Source organism: Scatophagus argus, chromosome 6, assembly GCF_020382885.2.
Source record: "Scatophagus argus isolate fScaArg1 chromosome 6, fScaArg1.pri, whole genome shotgun sequence".
NCBI lineage: Eukaryota > Metazoa > Chordata > Actinopteri > Scatophagidae > Scatophagus > Scatophagus argus.
Window position 1 is genome coordinate 20,417,000 of NC_058498.1, and position 19,727 is coordinate 20,436,726.

General features: G+C 38.4%; 1 protein-coding gene across 6 annotated transcripts in view; it reads left to right on the forward strand.

Moving 5' to 3' along the window:
- Window positions 1-3,110: 3,110 nt before the first annotated feature.
- The window catches only part of LOC124060649 (cyclin-dependent kinase-like 5), a 34,837-nt gene continuing 18,220 nt past the window's right edge, over window positions 3,111-19,727 (forward strand). For 4 of the 6 annotated variants that reach the window (XM_046391852.1, XM_046391856.1, XM_046391857.1 and 1 more), the window contains exons 1-3: window positions 3,111-3,261; window positions 5,335-5,558; window positions 7,535-7,569. In XM_046391852.1, the coding sequence (XP_046247808.1) occupies window positions 5,495-5,558; window positions 7,535-7,569 (99 nt within the window). In that variant the 5' untranslated portion in view covers window positions 3,111-3,261; window positions 5,335-5,494. Of the gene's footprint in view, window positions 3,367-4,459; window positions 4,678-5,334; window positions 5,559-7,534; window positions 7,570-19,727 lie in introns of those variants that run through there. The other 2 variants (XM_046391853.1, XM_046391855.1) reach the window with 2 other exon arrangements.

The window sequence follows — 19,727 nt, forward strand, 5'->3', positions numbered from 1 at the left end:
GCACCAAAATTTGTTTAATTTTAAAATTATACAAAGAACGTTTAAAGTCTTTTCACTCTACATAAGTAGGCTTGCAAATTTAAGGTCCTTGCAGCTTATCATTTTTTTGCTCACTCAAACTTCTAGTCCTACTCACTTTACATTTATCTGGCAGTTATTGTTACTTTTCAAATGAAGATTCTAATCACCTAATCATCTCATAAAATATAAGGCATCTGGGATTAAATTATCTCAAACATGTAACATAATTGAAAATAACTACATCTTGACTAACCACAAAAGTAAAATTGTACTTTGAATGCATCAGTAATAATAATTCAATAATTTGACAAATTATCTATAGATCAGTATCAATATATCAACACTTTCTGCATCAAGCATTTTTGTTTTTGATACTTTAAGTACATTTACCAATGATAAACATGTACTTTTAATTAAGTAACATTTTGAATGAAATAGTCTTTGTTTACTTTTACTTCAAATATTACATTGTTTCATATATTAATATTTTAATATTTAATTGTTTTTTTTTTTACTGAAACAGAGGATCTGAGTGTATCTTTCACCTTGCTGATGTTGTGGTTGTTGTGTCAGTGGTTTTTCCATAATCCTTTGTTTATTCTCCACTAGGCTGATGATGTAGATGACGTAAATTATCACAATATGGACCTTTTTAAAATATTTATGTATAGACAAAATTTATCAAGCAGCATGAACACCATTAGAGGAATTATCTGCTTTAATTTAAAGAAAAGGGGTTAAAGAAAGTCCTGTTATTTCCATTTCAAACTGCAGTTTGTTACTGTACTTAGTACTGAGTCACTGCTCTACCGCATGTCAGTGCTGTGACATATGACTGAGGATTACCAACCAGGCAGAAAAGCTGTCACACCTTCCCAAAACTGGTTGAAAGATAGAATAGATTTTATCTTACATAAAGCACAACTTCTTTACAAAGATTTCCTTATTATGTATTTTCTGCATGAGCAGTAATGCACCTATTTCTCATGTTTCTTGCAGAAACTGATAAAAATCTTCATCACTGGTTTGTGGGTAAGTGGGTAAGTAAATCTTTATTTATATGGCACTTCTATAAACACAGAGTTACAAAGTTCCTCACACAAGAGGAAGTAAAAAGTAAAATAAAAATAAAAGTAAAATAAAAACACATATATGTACATAAGTACATGTACATAACTACATTAAAACAACAAACAATACAATAAAACAACATACAATTAAAATGAGCCAAACACTAACCTTTGGAATAGAGTTTTATTAACAAAAAGCTTGTCTATTAATGCAGGTTTGTAAAAGCTTCTTAAAGCTGTTCGCAGAGTCAGCAGATCTAATGCACTGGGGAAGTGTGTTCCAGAGAGCTGGGGGTAGCACAGCAAAGCCACGATCACCTTTTGTCTTGAGGTTGGAATGGGGAATGGAAAAGAGGTCGACATTTGATGAACGGAGAGGTCGAGAAGTAGAATATGGTAACACGAGGTCAGAAATATAATGAGGGGCGAGGTCATGTAGAGCCTTAAATGTGATCAATTGGATTTTGTAGTTAATTCTACATTTTATTGAAAGCCAGTGGAGAGATGCAACAACAGGGATGCCATTTGTAAATGATTTAGAGCAGTTTTACTGAGAAATGTGTAAAGGGAGTTGCAGTAAGACTACTACATTTTCACACAGAGCTATAGTTTCACTCTACCTCTCAGACAGATTAAAAGGTGTTAGAGCTGCAAAAAGTGCTCTGGGATAGTTCATCACGTTATCACCACATTATCATTCTAAAACAAACTTTAGGAAGATATATTATTAAGATAATTGTGATTAGTTACATTGGTGTGAATAATATTTTTTAATTGGTGTTACTTTAGTTGATTGCATTCGCCAACATGTAGATCGAATCAGTCATTAGGCAAATCAGCAGAATATCTCAGTGTCCTGAGTATCTCAGTGGTAAAAAAAATAAAATAAAATCCTGTCAGATGAACTCCTTATGCTGATAGCTGATGGTACATTATCACCCCTGATTCCCTGGAAGCCACTGAATACAAAAGAGATGATCAGTGGACCTTATGCCTTTATGTTGATTAAAAATAAGATCACAGATAGCCCAATTTAAAGTACATTTACCTTAAGTCACCCATGCAAATACTTACAATAGACAAGGAAAATCTGAAACACCACAGTTGACTCTGCCTTGATTTACTCAGTTTTAGGTTCATCCTGTGGGTGGCAGCATGGTTTCATGTGATAACACAGTCATGGAAAAAGCTGTATAGATCTTCCAGAGTGCATGTCTGTCAGTAGCTCACATTTACTCTGAATGAGGCTGGGGTCATGGGCACTAGGTACACTGTCAGCAGTTTTCTTTTTGTTTTGCAATGTAGAATTTATTGAAGAGAGGGGATTTTGATTTTCCATCTTTGATGATGATGATTCGGAAAAGACACAATTAGCATTTACCAAAAACATAAAAAATGACAGGGTTTTACATCCATCTGCATATATAATTCAGTAGCTACTTGATGGAATTTGCATTCCAAAAATCCCTGCTGGCCATAGAGAACTTTTCATAGGACTGTCTGTAGGTTTATTACATACCAAATCCTCTGTATAGGCTATAGGAGAAAGTTTGTCATCAAGGGGCACTTAAAGAAACAAAACTGCACTGCTTCCTCTAAGGAGAGAAAGAAAATGTTATAAAACCTAATCATACACTCCTCATACAACAACCTGTAGACAATGGTGAGGTATAAACATGTATAAACATGTTACACACTACCCTTGAGGAAGACTTATCAAATGTAGGGTCTGCTTATACATATGGTTGCTTTGTATCATCGTTATAATGCAATTTTTTTTAATGCTATATGTAAATTGATATGTCCTTTAGACAAATTATGTTATCATGCTGAAAAGCAGGGTGTGATCTTGTGAATTATGTAATTGAGAAATTAGAACAATAATATCCCACATCATACGAAACACCCTCAGACCGCAACACAGTTTCCGCCCACTGATTGCCGTTCTGAGCTTTGATTGGTCCATATAAAGGGGCGTTCGAATAAGCAACTATTTTACCTGTTTTCAATTGGTCGGCGTCACGCCACTCAAACTGTTGCCTGGTGATGTGCCTGCAGCTTGTCAAACGCACGATCCAGTTACTGTAGCTGCCTGCTGCAATGAAAATATCTTCGTTGGTGGGTGGATATATCGGCCCAGTTCCATCATTTTATTCTAAACAGTGACTGAGTGAGTAGTTTATTTTGTCATTATAAAGCTAAGAATTTTAAGCTCGCAGTATAATCTCAGTATCTTCTTCAAGCTCATGAGAAAGGCAACGTTACCAAGCTTGAGGTTTGTTTTTAGCTAATTTGCGATTTTGTGTATTTTGTGAATCCGACAGAACACTAAGGCAACACAACTCGCTTAATTATAACGTAACAAACCAGAGTCCAGTCCAGGCAAGACGTTAATGTTAATGTGAGACAATTTGTACCAAGTTGGCTTGAGTGTAGCAGTTATGTTTGACTTGTTGGATTTATTGCGGCTCTGCATCGAAAATGTGGGAGCTACATTCATTCTGTGGGCAGTAGTAGCTAACGCACACACACACACACTTACACAATCACGCACGCACACAGTCCCTGTTAAAAACAATCATTTTACAGCCACATTTCGCCCTGGTATGTGTGTTAGCTGCTGTTAAGGACGTGAGAGATTTGTAACAAGAAGCATCAGGAATAGATATTTATGCATAACAGCAATTATTTTCACGTGTTTTACCACAATAAAACATTTTAGCACCGATGTAAATGTTTGCTGGCTGTTGCTGTTGTTCTGATTTTGTGGAGTGCCCCAAAATGTGTCGTCCAGTTACCTCAGATGGCAGTGGCGTTGTAAGCTGGATCCCTTGTTTTTGCCAAATTCTCACAACTGTGGCTAATTTTAATGGTCCTACCCGCAATTCAGACATAGATTAAAGTGCATTGATCATATGAGGAGGTTTAGAGGTCCAGTATTTTGAATTCCACAGACTCCAGTCCATTACCACGCATGACTCATTCTGTTGAGAGAGAAAATATACGATCCACAGCAATGCCCTGTGCATTCCTGATCATATTAGCCCTGTATGTCAGGTCCTGGAGAGTAGGTGGCTAAAATCTCCTCCTCTGGAAAACAATGCCATTTCATGTAGGTTGAAGCATTAACACACTTCAAAAAATTTAAAGGAATGAATAATAATAATTATTATTATCGTTATTAATTGATATCATTATTATTATTAACTGTTTAGACCAAAGGTGTTTTCTCTGTATCTATCAGTGTTAAAGTCTTAATATCATCCTCCTCAAGTTTACCTACAGTTGCTATCAGTTTACCTGTGTTGATGTTGTTCAGCTGAGTAAGATGAGGAAGTAATAGACCACACAGCGCTGTTTAGTGCTCTGGGAGACAGAGTTTATTTTGGTGCTGAGGTTTTGCATACTGATGAGCAGCTCCTGTGCCCACAGCTCCGTAGGAGACTGGGAGTGTGAGTAGGCTACACAAGTCCTTGGTATCTGGAGTCTTATCTGATTCAATAAGAGTAAAGAGTGTGTGGATACCAGAGGAGATTCTTTGATCACATTAAGAGATTATGTGCTACTGCTTCTCTCTCCGAAAAAGGTAGGAATACGGCAAGCAACTTTGGAGCACTGATTAATTGTATTTTTCTTTCCCAATAATTTTAATGAAGTACAGTAAATAAATGTGAAACGTGACACCTTACTATTTACTTATGTATGTTAAAGGAGCACTCCACCGATTTGAGACATAAAGGTGTGTTTACTGGTCATTGCTCAACCTAGAGGGAGGTTTCTAAACTATCCACAAATAACTCTGATGACATCATCAGGGTTATTTTTAGCTATACTTAAGAATTCAAATATATGGACAAGGAGTATGACAGATGACGGCATTTGGCAAGCAGTGAACATTTTGGCATTCATAGGATCCAGAGTTTTTGAAGCATTACCCATTAGAGGGACTTCAGGATATCTCAGCCTCTGCTCCTTTGATTTTGACTGTTCTTTTTGACTCTTGCAAATCCTCTAATTAAACAGAAGTGCAATGCTGAATCACTGAAGCGCCCCTTTACCTGAAGGAGAAAGAACTGTAGCAATTTTGTGTTGCTGAAGTACAACTGGCCAACTCTAAAGAAAGAGCTTTAAAAACTGTGTTTCATGAGGAATGTTCTTGAAAAAGGCAAAACTCTGTTGACAATTAATTGATGGACTATTGAAGGTCACTGGGGAACATATGATTTGGTATGTTTTTGTGCAGGTAAAAGCGAGCCCCCCCAAAGAAGGCATGTGTCGGATATTATGGCTTACAGCCGGCACGTGGCCCTCGGGGGCCGACAGCTGGCTGCCTCATCCCATCCTGTAGCTGGACCCCCTGTGCCTGAGCTCCATACAACGCGCACAACATACCTTTTGACTTCATGAAGATCCCTGACATCGGTGATGTAATGAATAAATTTGAAGTCCTTGGAATTGTGGGTGAAGGTGAGAATTCCTGTTTAACGCTACTGCAAAATGTAACATTATTAAATATAAAAACATGCTCAATACATTCTCTGCCACAGTGACTACTAGTCCAGTCCAGTCTTCAGCCACAGCTTTTCAGCTGAGGTAGCACACTCAAATTTATTGTAGGGTTTTTCAGTGAGCAATCATCTGATTGTTTGTATCCAATTTGCCAGTGGAAGGTTGTTAAAAGCCTGGTCTGTTGTTCATGATGGTGCAACTCAATAAGGTCAAGGACAATTTTTTAAATATTTATTCACCAGGAATTTTAACATGGAAAAACTGAAGCTTTGTACTGTGACCTGAATTCATATTTTTGTATTATTGTAAAAATGGAAAGGTGATTTGCATGATTCCATTTTTTTGTTGTAAATATGAATGGGACAGGATGATTTGATAGTTAAATTCGACCAAAATGCCTCTCACGGCTTATCTTTTTTCCTTGGGCCACTCGGTTGATATGAAGCGGCAGAAGCCCTGAGGTGAGGCCACCCACTTGTCCCAGTTTTTACACTTCTACTCCCACATCCTAGAAGTTTTATAATGTGTGTATAATGTCTCTCTAGAAGACACAGGGAGACTTTGAGCTGCATTTTTAAGGCTGATCGCCTGTCTAAAGATGAGTCGGTCTGGAAGGAAGGGAGCAGTTTCAGTTGCAGGAGTTTTTCAGTCCAGCTCTACTTACTGCCTTTGCACTCATGGCACAGTACGCTCCACTTGATCCAGCATCATAGATTTTTCCTCAGTGATCTTGAGGTCAGTCAATTTTGTTAATCATTTAGGACTGAGTGCAGCATGTAGACACTCTCTAGCAATTAAATATACATATAATCTTGTGCACTATCCAGCTCCTTAACTATGGAGGAAATTAAATGCGGAGAATCTGCAGATCATGTTGATTTTGTTTAATCGTATCTCCGTAGGGTTTGACAGTTTTGAAAACAGTCCCTTTTGGTGTCTTTACATTGAAATACCAGCATCTAAAATTTGAGGGTCACACATCAAATGACAATACTTTGCAGCAGCAGCCAGGTGTCTATGTTGCTACACTGTACATTCCATGAACAAGGAAACCATTTGAAAAGAAATGATAATAAATATATGGTAAAGGAATCATGTATCAATATTCACTGTTATACCGTGTATTAGTTACCTCAGGTAGGTTTCCACTGACTTCAGGTTGATTTTCTTAAGTTTTTAGAATGAATGAAAAGCAATGTTTAACATAAATGTAGGAAACTGATCCATAAACGTGTGAACCACCTGTTTGGTCTGTTATGTTTTTTATGTCACAGAAGTTGGTTCTGCAGGGCAACGATATTTGCTCCATTGCAGTCTTTTCGGTATCTAAACTGCATTAGAGGAGCATCTTGAAGAGAGACGATGACTTCTTGCAGCACTGATGTGCTTGTGAAGGAGCACGGAGCAGTTTGTCATATGCCTGCTCAGTCCAAGAATTCCTCTTGAACCCTCAGGGGATGTGTGTGTGTGACTGCCAGGGTCGATAACATCAGAACTACAGTAGCTTGCCAACACTTGTGTCCTACTTTCTGAGCCACCTGTCCTTTTATAGTGGGCATGTTTTTCCTTAATTCATGTTAACATATGAGAAGCATTTGATTATTATTTATTTGAAATAAAAGGGGCTTAGTAGGTTCCAGACTGGTTAGCAATTGTTAGCATTACTGGCCATCTCACTTCATGTGGGAACAAGATACACTCTAAATCAAGCTAGTGTTTGTTCAGTAAAGACTTCAGATCATGCTGGAATTGTTAATCACAAATCAACATTTTTCAGCAGAATTTATTCAGTATTTTTGTTATTATTTCTCATGGTTGTGCTTTTAAGTGACGTAGCTGCAGTTAAAGGCAAAAGTTCCGCTTGAATACATGAATACGTTGCATATTTGGGACTAGTTGTTTTGAATCTTAATTAAACATCCTCTCTTTTATAGGTGCTTATGGTGTTGTTTTGAAGTGCCGACACAAGGTAAGAAAAAGATGATTTTTTTTAATCATCTCAGTTTCTTGGTATTCAGTGGTTTTGTCAAACTAATTCAATCATCAAGCTCCACATACACAATCCTGGTGCCGTTTCAGTACAGCACCAAATGTGTATTATTGCACAGTTGAAAATAGTTCCTCGTAAATGCAATATTTACTCCTGTTTTGGGTAATATTTGCTGAAATCTATAGTGCCCTGCTGTTTCAGAAAATTGTTTAGCCACAAAAAACCCATATATATACATGGGCCATTTACAGAGATTTACATCTTCAGTCGGAGCCAGCGAGCCTGGGCTGAGAACCACAGACATGCTATAGGGACTTGGGAAACAAACACTTTGTTGGTTCTGGTCTTTCCATTGTTGACAATGACAAATAGATAGACTTACCAGTCTTCTCTTTTTAGGGTTGGGGACTGGAGTGTCCTGTTTGTTTATTTTAAAGACATATGACTAGATGACATCAGGTTTGTGCCTGTTGGGGGGTAAGAAAGGCCTGCAGGAGCCCAGAAAGCATGAGATGTACACACTGTTTTTTTAAAGGAGGTTTGTCTGAAGAAAGTGTTTTTTATACACCTGGTCACTCCACCACTGCTGCAGTGGCCATGTCCCTTAAAATGACTGTGCCTTAAGTGGCTCTCATGTATTGCTGGATAATGAGTTATAGCCCTTTTGTCTCTACTCAGTGTTCATCAATGAGAAATTTGTCTGATGAAATTCTTCCGCCACTCTGCCACTTTGTTTTCATTCTAAATGTGGCTCTGGCTCTGATAGGTTATCTTGAAGCAATGATTTTATTTTAGTTTTTTCAAAAGAATGAGGAAACTAAAGCAAAAAAGCAAAAAAAAGAGAAGATAAACTATGAAAAGCAGACAACCCACACTGCAGTAATAGCCTTGTCATCTCAGTCCATTTAAGGAAGAGGCTGCGCCAGAAATTGACAGCAATCCAGCATGAATAAGAGAGACTAACTGCCTCCTACTTACAGAGATCTGCAGGAAACAGACAAATCACTTTCCGAGCCTTCTTCATCAAATTCCTTGATGTTTCTCTTGTTCTGCAATCTACCTACATTACAATGTTTATTGAAACAATGACGTTACTCACTGTATCCATTAGCCAGGTTTCTAATGTGAGCAAGTTAGCTTAAGTGTCAGAGATGTAAAAGACAACAGCAGCACACTTGATGTTGAGCGAGCGTTCAGAAGTGAGGGAGAGGAAGAAAGCTCTGCTGTAAGCCGGAATCACAGCCTGTAATTACTGGCCTTTATTATTCAGACTGATTGATCCCGGGCCTATGCAGCTGCAAATGCCAATGTCTCCATTTTATAAAACAGAACTCACATCAATAGAACTCAGTTAGGTTCACACAACAGACGGAGGCTTTCGCTTTGCCTGTGACACTCTCTTCACTGTGTTACTTTGTGTGAAAATCTGTCATCATCACCGTAATCGCAAATATTTATCATTGTTTTTTACTCACGCTTGTTCAGAGTCTGAAACATTTATCAGAACAGTTAACATTTGAGTCAGAGTGATACATCAGCTGGTCTGATATTGTTTCAGTTTAAAAATATTAATGTTTTGCAATTAATCATTAGGTCTATATATTGTCAAAAAAGGTGAAATAGGTTCATAAGTTCCTACAGCACTCAGCTGTAGCTGCAGAACAGTGAATTTTCAGATAAAAACCATGAAAACCATGTGCTCTGATTAGCGCCTTAAGAGAGACCTCATAACAATCCCCATGTCAGTTTTTCAGTTTGTTCTTCTGCCCATTAAAAAACCAAAAACTTTTAATGTATCTTTAAATAATTTTACAGTAAAAGCAAATCCATTCAAACTCAAGTGTTGTAGTTGAAAACAAGCATTTAAAGAGAGTTTCTGCTGGCTGTGTTTTCAATCCTTGATTTGACTTTAGTTTATGAAGATAATTTTGTCTTTTTAATTAGCTCTTTCAGTTTTCTCCTGCATTTAACAAAGACATAACAGTCACCTAGAAGTCTGACATTTTGCTGTTCTTCTGTGGACCTTGAGTGCATGTTTTGGAAATTCCATAATAAATGCAGTTTTCATAGAATATCTGTTAGTAATTTTATTGTTTGACGTGTGAAAGCATAGGAGGATGAATTCTTTGGCTGCACATCAATACGGACCAGTGCCATCTGGAAAATATTGTATTGTTAGTGTGAATGAACCGACATGTTTTTTCAAGGGCTGACACACAGATCTATGCTGCATAATTACATTCGCACACACACGGACGTGGGCACACAGTCAAACACACACTTCATGCACAGTGGCGTGAACTCATGTGTTGACACAAAGCAGAATAACATAAGCCTACCCAGGGTTTGATGGTGCTGTGACTGTGGACAGGGAAGTGTGCTGCCCTGAGAAAATGGCTGTATTTTAATGTAACAACTGCTGCTCAGTCGCAGCTGCTTGCGGTTACACAACGTACTTATTTCACCAGTGACACGCCCCTCAAATTTGGTTTATACAATACGTGTATTTAGCCAGAATAATTAGATCCAAGGAAGATCTGGGGACAGATATAGAAAGGATGGAAGTACAAGTATGCATTCATCAATTTCCACACAATAATCTGAATCTATTTACGAGGCTGCTGGACCACTGTGTGTGTACCCCCACATATGGTTTACAACATCTGAACACAGACTTAAGAGTCAGCTGGGCTTTAAGAGTCAGCTGAGCTGAATGCGACAGGGAAGTGACCTACAGCGAAGGATCTTATTAAAGACGGAGGTTATATATTTGGATGTTTCATCTTTTATCTTTTCATTGTCACTGTAGTAGCCTATAAGAGCTGAGCAGACAAGTGTGTTTTACAAGCCCAACTATTATTCGAGCAAGAGTTATTCGCACTATATATTGATATCCAAATTATACCACGCAACTGGGATCATAGATCTGACCTACATGTGACATAATATGCTATTATTATACAACCCAAATTTGCAAATTCTTTTCTATACAAAGACAATATATTTAATATCCAAACCGATAAACTTGTTGTTTTTTGTAATTATACACTCCTTCTGGATTTTATCCCTGCAACACGTTCCAAATAAGTTGAGACGAGCATGTCTACATCATCTTTCTTAACTGTTAGCTATTTGTTGACCTTTTGAAAGTGAAGTTTCTCTACAGTCTGAGGTCTCTGTTGTCATATTTGGCGCTTCATAATGTGCCACAGTTTTTTAGCAGAATGTGGTTGAGGTAGATGAATGTGGCTTCATTGTCTTGCAGGAATAATCAGAGACGTCACTAAAAAAGGACATCTCCCAAAAGGCAGCTGATGACTGTAGATGGTGAAACCCCCAAATTCCTTGAAACTGTGCACTGAGGAATGTTTTTCTGAAACTGTTGAATGTTTATCCTATATAATGATCTCTGTATCCATATATATCCTCTGTTTGGTCTCAAAAACTGCACACATGAAACTATCAAGGGAGCATTTCTACTCTGCATGTATGACAACAGCTGCATTGTGGCTGCTATGGCGTTATATGACTTCACAACAAGACATAATGGCATCATAGTGGAAAAATAACACTGGTGAGGAATGCATGTTAAAAAGGTGTTCCCCCACCCACCAAAGTTCAGGTGTTGTTGTTACCTGGTGAAGAGACACAGTGTTTGCGTTTTCCCACCATATGAATATTTTTCAGCTCTGCTGCCTCACTAAGCCTTTTGTTATCATGCTGAATTTTGCCACAGCTATTTGATAAAAAGACTCCAGATTCAAAACTGCAAAATGCTGTTATGTCAAAAGAGTACACAGGGAGACAGAGAAGCTTTTGTCTTACAGTTCTGTTCCATCTTTTATTAATTTCTTTTCCATGTAAATGGCTCACCGAAAGAACTTGGAACTTGGTTCACTAATTCTCTTTTTTGCCCACTCTGATGGGAATGCAGTGTTTTGTTGTGGTGATGACAGAAAAATGGGGGCAAACTAGATTCAAGGATACTGCAGCTGCACCTTTTGCCACAAGGATGCTCTGTTGATATACCCTATGAATTATGTTAATTTACTGGAAGCTAATTAGCCCCATAATGAGGTTCACATTGAGTGGAATTTCTCGCTGTTGGAAAGATTGTCATGGAATTTGGTACAAACTTTTCTGTCCCTCTTGAACTGAACTGTAATCACTTTGTTCATCCTTTGCCTGTCCATACAGCGCCATCATCAGGTCAAATTTTCAGTTTGTCCAATACAATACAAAACTACAAAACACAAAACTAATGACTTTCCCACCAGTCAGTAACAGCAAATATAAAATGCAATTAAAATTAATAATAATACAGCTAGAGCACTTCTTATTTGGCTGCTCGCTGTGCTTGTCAGCTTCACTTGACAAAACCAGCTATGTTGCAGTTATGTTAGAAACTGGTAATACGTTGCTGGGGTTTCACTGTGTTGACGACACTGGCAGTAAGATTACTGAGAGTGGAAACCACCCCTTTTGCTTGCTCCACTTTGACCATGAGTTCATTGACAGATAATAAGGGATGTTTACTCTTGATAGATTAGAGAGTAAGCTAAGCCCATGTATGGCTTTCTGTTGACCCAGCAAAATGTTTTTAGACTTAAACTGGAAATTTCTGCACCTGCACTACTACTATTGTAGTAGCTCAAAGGAAACACAATGGTCTGACACAAATGAATACTGAACAGTCTGTTTGAGCAGTGGCGGTGCATTTTTTTTTTCTTCTGTGTCCTTGAATGTGTGGCCACACTTTCTGTTTATCTCTCGTGGACTGCTGCTATAAGACCTCCTACCCAACTGTGGAGCCTGTTGATTCAAGTTAAAACTGCATGTTGAAACTTACCTATGAAGTCAAATACACTGTCCAGCAGCTAATCTAAATCCTGGATAAGACTTAGCTTGTGGCAGTATGGGAAAAGTAGAGGAGGGGTAAACATAACCTTGGCGAGTATTTATTTAAGCGAGGACCACCTCTTTGGAATGCACACTACACACAGCGTCACTCTGAATGTGCTTATCATCCCATGAACTGGTTTCCCCAGCCACTCTGAATACAGAGAGGTAAAACATTAACAACATCAGGGCTCTCTCTCCTCAGTCCTGCTTTTAAATGATTGAGCTTGAGAGATCTGAAGAATTGAATTATCTCTTACACGATTTCATTGGTTGTGGAAGATTTATTGAACAGATTATAGAATCAAGCTTCTTCATGAAAAGCCCTGGCCCTGGTTGTGGAGGTGTTCTGGCTACATATTATGACTGGATCTCAGCCAGTCAGCTAAAGTGTAAATGCATTCTTTAAAGTTGCTTGTATCATTGATAAAGTATCAACCAATAAGAAAGAAAAGTCAAGAATGCAAACATGTCATAAACCTCCAGCACAACATGTTTCATGACTGTTATAGAAAGACATCATGAAGGAGATTGCAGAGCAGGTGTGTATGGAGCCATCCTCTATGTCTGCAAAGAATCAGAAAACATGTCTCTTTTCCATATCAAAAGAAAAATTAGGAACAGGCTATACACTGACGTTTCCTCTGATAAACATACGCCTGCCATGTTTGTTTTGGTTGACAGTATACAGGCTTGTTACCTCCTTACCTAATTGGCTGCTTGACATACTGCACATATAAAATAAGATCCCATTACAGTGTTGACAGAAAGCATAGAAAGAGCAGGTGTAGATGCAGCGCTGTGAGCGTGATTATCATGCAGATTCACTTTCACATTCAGGTTGCATTTTATAGCAGTTTACATTTGCTTGTCCTTAATCTACACAACAAAATTTCAGTATACAAAGTCCTATATATATATCTATATATATATATCTATCTATATATATAGATAGATATATATAGATATATATATACAGTATACTGTATAGACCATACATTGTACAAAGCAAAATTATGAATTTGCTTTTTTACAAAAACTTTAACTAGAACAACAACTATGAGTGGCTGTATTCTGAAAAGTGTAATTTAGGGTTCAGCACTAAGAATTAAGCAAATTAAAGGTATAATACCTAACATTTCAGCATTAAAATACTTCTAAATGAACAGACTTATATATATATATTTTTTTTTTTTTTTTTTTGAGTTGTGTACTTAGATTATCCCACTTGTTTTCAGCAATGATCAAACATAGAAATCTGTAATCTTATTCAAGGTTACAGTGTGTTTCATTTGGGCACCTGTTAACGCTGTCATATCCCCTTCACCCAACTGTGGTTGCTATAAATTCTGTTGAAACACAGGAAACACCAGCTGACATGTGAAAGAGTGATGTTGGAAATTGGTGAATGTGACCAAATGTAACGTGAATTAAACTTTTATGCATTACCCATGAACATGTTATCTACCTGAGTGAGATCAAATTGATTTTGGGAGTTGTTTAACAATGAAGACAACAACTCCCTTGATCCCACACTAATTCACAACATCATCAAATAACATCTTTTGTTATTGTTTTGATTGAGAGATCCCTAGTTGCAGAAATTGTTAACGCACAGCAATTTCTGGACTCTGGACTGAAACTCTGTTTGTGTGAAACTGAGGCAATTCAATCACACATTACTGTAATACCCGCTACAAGTTAAGCTAATTGGAACAGAAGGACGAAGACTGCTGATGCTAATGTTCCCTGAGAACAGAAGCTAATGTGATGTTGGCATGAAAATCTAAGGGAAAGACATCAGCTTGAGTTGACTGTAGATAGAAATACCTTTTGACAGGGATGTGTATGCATTAGTTGACACATGCAAGATGAAACGGACAGCTTAGTAAACACGTGAATCAATTTCCCTCATAAGTCGGCACTTTCATTAAGCGCAGACAGTAATACACAATGGGGACAGCCTGCTTTTCGCGTTTAATCCCGTCATTAAATGTAAACAAGCAAATTTCTTAGTTGAGAGCAAAGATCGCAGCAAGTGCTCTCCACAGCCACAGAAAGCGTCACGTGATCTTATCACCTATTATTAGCAAGTGAGTGAGAGCATATGTGGCACATGCCAAGAGGAATCTACAGGCACAAGGCTTGCTTCTTATGGTGAAGGCTTTTGGCAGCTCCGGTATGGCACGGGGTTGTGTTTTCCTGGCATGGCTATGATTTGCAACACCCCTGAGCGCCAAAGACACATGCCAACACAGCGCCGTTCTTAGTGAATAACCAGTGGTGATGCAGTATGTACAATCCCAGCAGTGTTATTTGAAACCATCATGGCCTTTTAGTAATAAGATCAATAGGCACTAATATTAGTACACTTTCCTCTCATGGTGTCTTTCTCTCAGCCTTAAACACGTCTTACGTGTCAGGATCAATGATACTGCTGGTGCGTCTGCTATCATTTAAGCTGATGAACAGTGCACACATAAAATTTTATCAGATTTGTTATTTCAGCGGGGTAACTCATATCTGCTTTCTGTATTATATCAGGAATAATTTCAAATTGAAATAAATTAAAATAACTGTAAAAGATCCCTGGAAATAATCTATCAATAGTAAATTATCATTTAATGACAGAAGGCAACAAATAGCTGTCTACAGATTTCGTTTTACCTGCCCCTGTTTGTTCTGTTTACTTTTGCTACCCATAAAAACAAGACAAAAGTCTGTCCTGATCTACTGTACATTTCTCAAAGAAATGTCTCATGAAACACATCTCCACATTAATGACAAGGTCACCGCCACATCTAGTGCACTTATCTACAGCATTTACTAGTTTATTCTGTGTTCTAGCGTTTTTATTTAGCTTCATTTTTACCGGTGAAGTCTGAAATACCCTTATTGCTTTTTTTACTGGGAGTTGGATAAGACTGATAGCACTCCCATGTCTGTTGGATAAATATGAAGCTACTAGGAGCAGTTGGTTGGTTTACTGCAAATACCAACCTATTCTGACCAGTCACCGTGACTGTTATAATAGCATGATTAGCTCATCCCAGCGTTATTAAGGAGAGATTATGTTGTTAGAGCCACTACAGACACTGATGTAAGGGTGTGTAAGGGAAGGCAGTATAAAGGGCAATTCACACCCACAACGATAGCTATAAATATATTGATTTAAAAGTCATCCACACTACAACTACAACAACAGCCAGAGTGGTGAATGCTACTGTTGGGATCACTTTTAAAGCAATGTGATGAATGATAGAAACACTGAAAGTGAACCAAAAACTATCTGCATAGTGCCTATAACATTGGTTTGTAACTATATATTTCTTTTATGTAAGCTAAATGATAGTATTTAAAAAACACTTTTTGTATGGTCTACTCCTAGTATACTAGGCGGCAAATTACTCAGACTCACACAACCAGGCCAATTAACAGATTATCTCTGTTATCTAAAAAACAGGGACTAAACCTAAGAAGAGAGCTTAAATTAACAGTGGCATGTGTATTCAGCGAGATCAGCTGTGTAGGTGAGCGGATGAGTGTGTGTGGGTGCGGTGATGTATGGTGCAGCAATACAAACCAAACAACAACCAAAACCAAACGGATGTGTCAGGGAGGGAGAGACTGAAACTGAGCCCCAGTGGGTTACTCAGGACCCCGGTGTTCCAGTACTGCTGATGAGCCCAGGTGTTGCTGTTCTGCCATTCACCCACTGACTCCACCCACCTCCGGTATCATAAATATGCGTTTAACTACAGGTAAGCTGCTGACACTGCTGGCGCGTGCTTGGTGCTGCTCTTTAAAGAACCTTATCATTCATCAGTGTGGATGCTCATATCTTTATCATTATAACTATAATTAAATTTAACGTTTTAGGTGTGGACAGCCTTTAACACAATATGCTGTGTTTTCCAACTCACACATAATAGTTTATGAATTTTTCTTCACTTCTGCTCCGTGTGATTCAAGGACAATTTACTCTTTAATGTTGTGTCACTTTGTCCACTGAGAAGAAATCTATTATCTTCCGGAGATGACTCCTTAATGCTTGCATTGCTTTTGCCTGTGAATTGTTAAATGGAGATAGCATACAATGATCCAGTAATTAGTCTATTGACTACATCTATTAAGCCCAACACTGTTTTAGGCACTGCTGTGTAGCATCAAGTGAGTCACCATTGCTCCGCGGTCATCTGTTGTTTGTCCTGTCTTCATCATAAATGTTGCTTTTTCAAATCATCTTTTACTTTATCACTGCTTAAGCTTCTTTTTTGATGGCGCAGATAACAGAACTGATGCTGTAGCCGTAAGTTTTTATTCCTCCTAAATAAGCTGAGTGGCTGTCAGTAACATCAAGATTTATTTAGTTGAGAAAAAAAAAAAGGTCTATCCGCCCTCTTTGAAGGGAACAGTTATTTTTGCACGCAGTGAACAGAAACTGGGACAGGAGAGGAAAAAAGGACTTTCACATCTAGCATTAAATGGGTCACCTTGAGCGGAGCACTTGTCTATGTGGTCCTATCAGGAGCCAACGAGAGAGAGGGAGATGGAGGGATGTGGAGGGGACACACGGTTCCTGTCTGAATGTTAAAGTCGTCATTGTCCCCTGACAGACGAAGGCTATTTCAAGTCTAATTCTGAAGCATTGTCAAACACAGGCTGTCAGGCCCAGCCCACCTGTTGATGCACTGGAACTGGAGTCTCACATCCTGGATGTGGTCTTTTTCTGTTCTTTTAGGTTGCTGTAAACTACATTATAATGCAAACAATGGATGTAAAGCATTATATTTTAATGCTGCATCCCAGCGTTCAGTGTACTGGTCTAGCGTGCGGTTACTGGCTATTCATTCAGAGTTTCTCTTTGCCGTTTTGTGGCTGATTTGTGTCTGTGGTTGGTGCTTGTCAAGGCAGATACCGTATTGTGAACCAGCCCACACTGTAATCAGACAACACACATCCAGTCTGTAGGACTAATGTTGCAGATTGAGATTATGATGTGTAAAAGCTAGCATGCATGGATGAAGAAATGCTTTCCTTTTGGCTTTGTTGACAACAGATGGCATGCTTAGCCATTCTTCTTCCTATTCTCTTTGTGCTTTATGACATGGCTTTTCATTCACCTATCAGTGAGAAGATTTTAGTTTAGTTTGTGATACCAGCATGTATGAAAGACAAATAAGTAATGAAGGGCACATTAAAAGTGATAAATATTCATATATGCTCACACACAATACATGAATCTCTACACAATTATGAATGTTATTACAAAACAAGGTCACTAGGACCAGTTTTGTTTGTAATGTTTCCTTTTTTTGTAAATTAACTTTCATTACTTACTCCACTCAAGAGCTTGCAGTCCATTACAATTTTAAAGTCCACAGGGTTTGTTTCCAGTGACTTGTGGCTTCTTTTTGTTGCTATCATGTTGAACATCACCTGCAGTCCTCTGCATAATCTGAAGTGTTGGTACAGCAACCTGCTGTTGATGCCCAGTGGGACAGGACAGAGAATGCTGCCATTGCAGGGAGTGCTGTGTATAGAAAAAAATACTTGTTTGCAAGTTTACAACACAGTTGCACTTGAAACAGAAATGGATTTGCAGTACCTTTATGTGTTTTGTTTTGAGAAAATTTCCCTGCAACCAAGTGAACTTTTTGTTGGCTTTCTGCTCGAAGCATTCATCATCCCAGAGATCCACCAGGCTGTTATTAACAAATGTCACTGCCAAGCTGTTCATGTTTGATCTACTTACTTATTTGGACAGCGTAAATAATGATATAACATGGGATCTTGGCAATTTGATCATTTTATGCTCTGTGCAGAGGCAAGTTTGACACAAAAGTGATGCCCTTAATGCTGGGTTCACTGTTGTGATTTGGCAGCATGCACTTCAGAGCGGGTGAAAAATATGACAGCATGATGCACAAAGGAATGTTGCACAGCCCAGGCATGACTGCATACCCCACTGAGTAACTGTGCTTGGAAAACATATGAGATGACAGCTCTAATCAATGCTACCATTGCAACATAGTAATTAATTATATGCCTTTTCATTTCCCGTGGGTGATATTTAAGTTAGAAAACTGATGTCTCACTCTGAATATTTACTCATGACTTGATTGACGTCACAGCACACACATCGCGTTCTCACTGATGTTTTCAAAGGCGAAGCACCTGCAGTGGCATTCCTGATGTGGGTGTGGCCAGAAGTGCAGCATCAAAGTTTCAGCCCTCAGAGAGCAGTGCAGCTGCTGAGTAACTGTTTAAATAAGCTGGACTGGTTTGTAGCACAGTGTTTCTCAACTTAGTTACGCATTACATTACACATAATAGATTTTTTTTTAGATTTTTTTAAAAAAATATTTCTGCATCATTCTTTTTTCATTACTTTTACTGAAAACTTCTGTAAGTGTTTTGGATATAGAGACTGTACCTTAGGGTGCCCAGAGCTCGAAGGTATCAAATAGGTGCTCTTGTTTGACCCAAGTCCTTAATCTGTGTTGCTCATGTCGTGGCAGAGGGACAGCATGTTCATAGTAAATAACAATTTACCCAGCTCGGTTTCTCTCCCACACAAATAAGCCTCACAGTCCATTGCCACATGGGAATTCCTAAAGAGCTTAAAATAAAATGTTACACAAAAAGGTTGAGAGCAGATGGTGTGCAGCACTGATCCCTCCAACATGAACATGCACACATAATAAACTCCAAGACTTATCTAAACGAAAGTGTGGTATTATTGGTTTAGTAAGTATGTTTTGGGGATTTCGCACCCCTCTGACTGCAGTACTTTTTGTGGGTTGTACTTGAAGATGAAGTAACCAGAAATGACTGAAATGACTCTGTAATGTGTAATGTTCTGTGAATTGGAGCAAAGAGTTCTAACAGGATAACTTGGTTCTCTGAAGTGAAGCGAAGTTACTAGTTATGTAGTTCGGGTGGTATTTATTTATTTTTTAAAGATGGGAATGGTTCAAGTGCTGTATGTTAGGATTCTCTTGTAAGACCTTGACAACTCTAAGGAGCAGATCACTGCTACTGGTGAAATGGTGCTGCACCTTCTTTGTTTGTCTGACAAATTATTGCTTTCTCCACCTTCTGCAAGTGTGTTTTTATCGGCATGCTGCTGTATCCAGTGCATGGAGTGGAGAAGAACGTTTTGTAGTGTCTGATGTTAACAATCAGTTTCCAAAGTGATCTTCTGAACATTGCACTTATGTGTCCTGCTTTTGGGT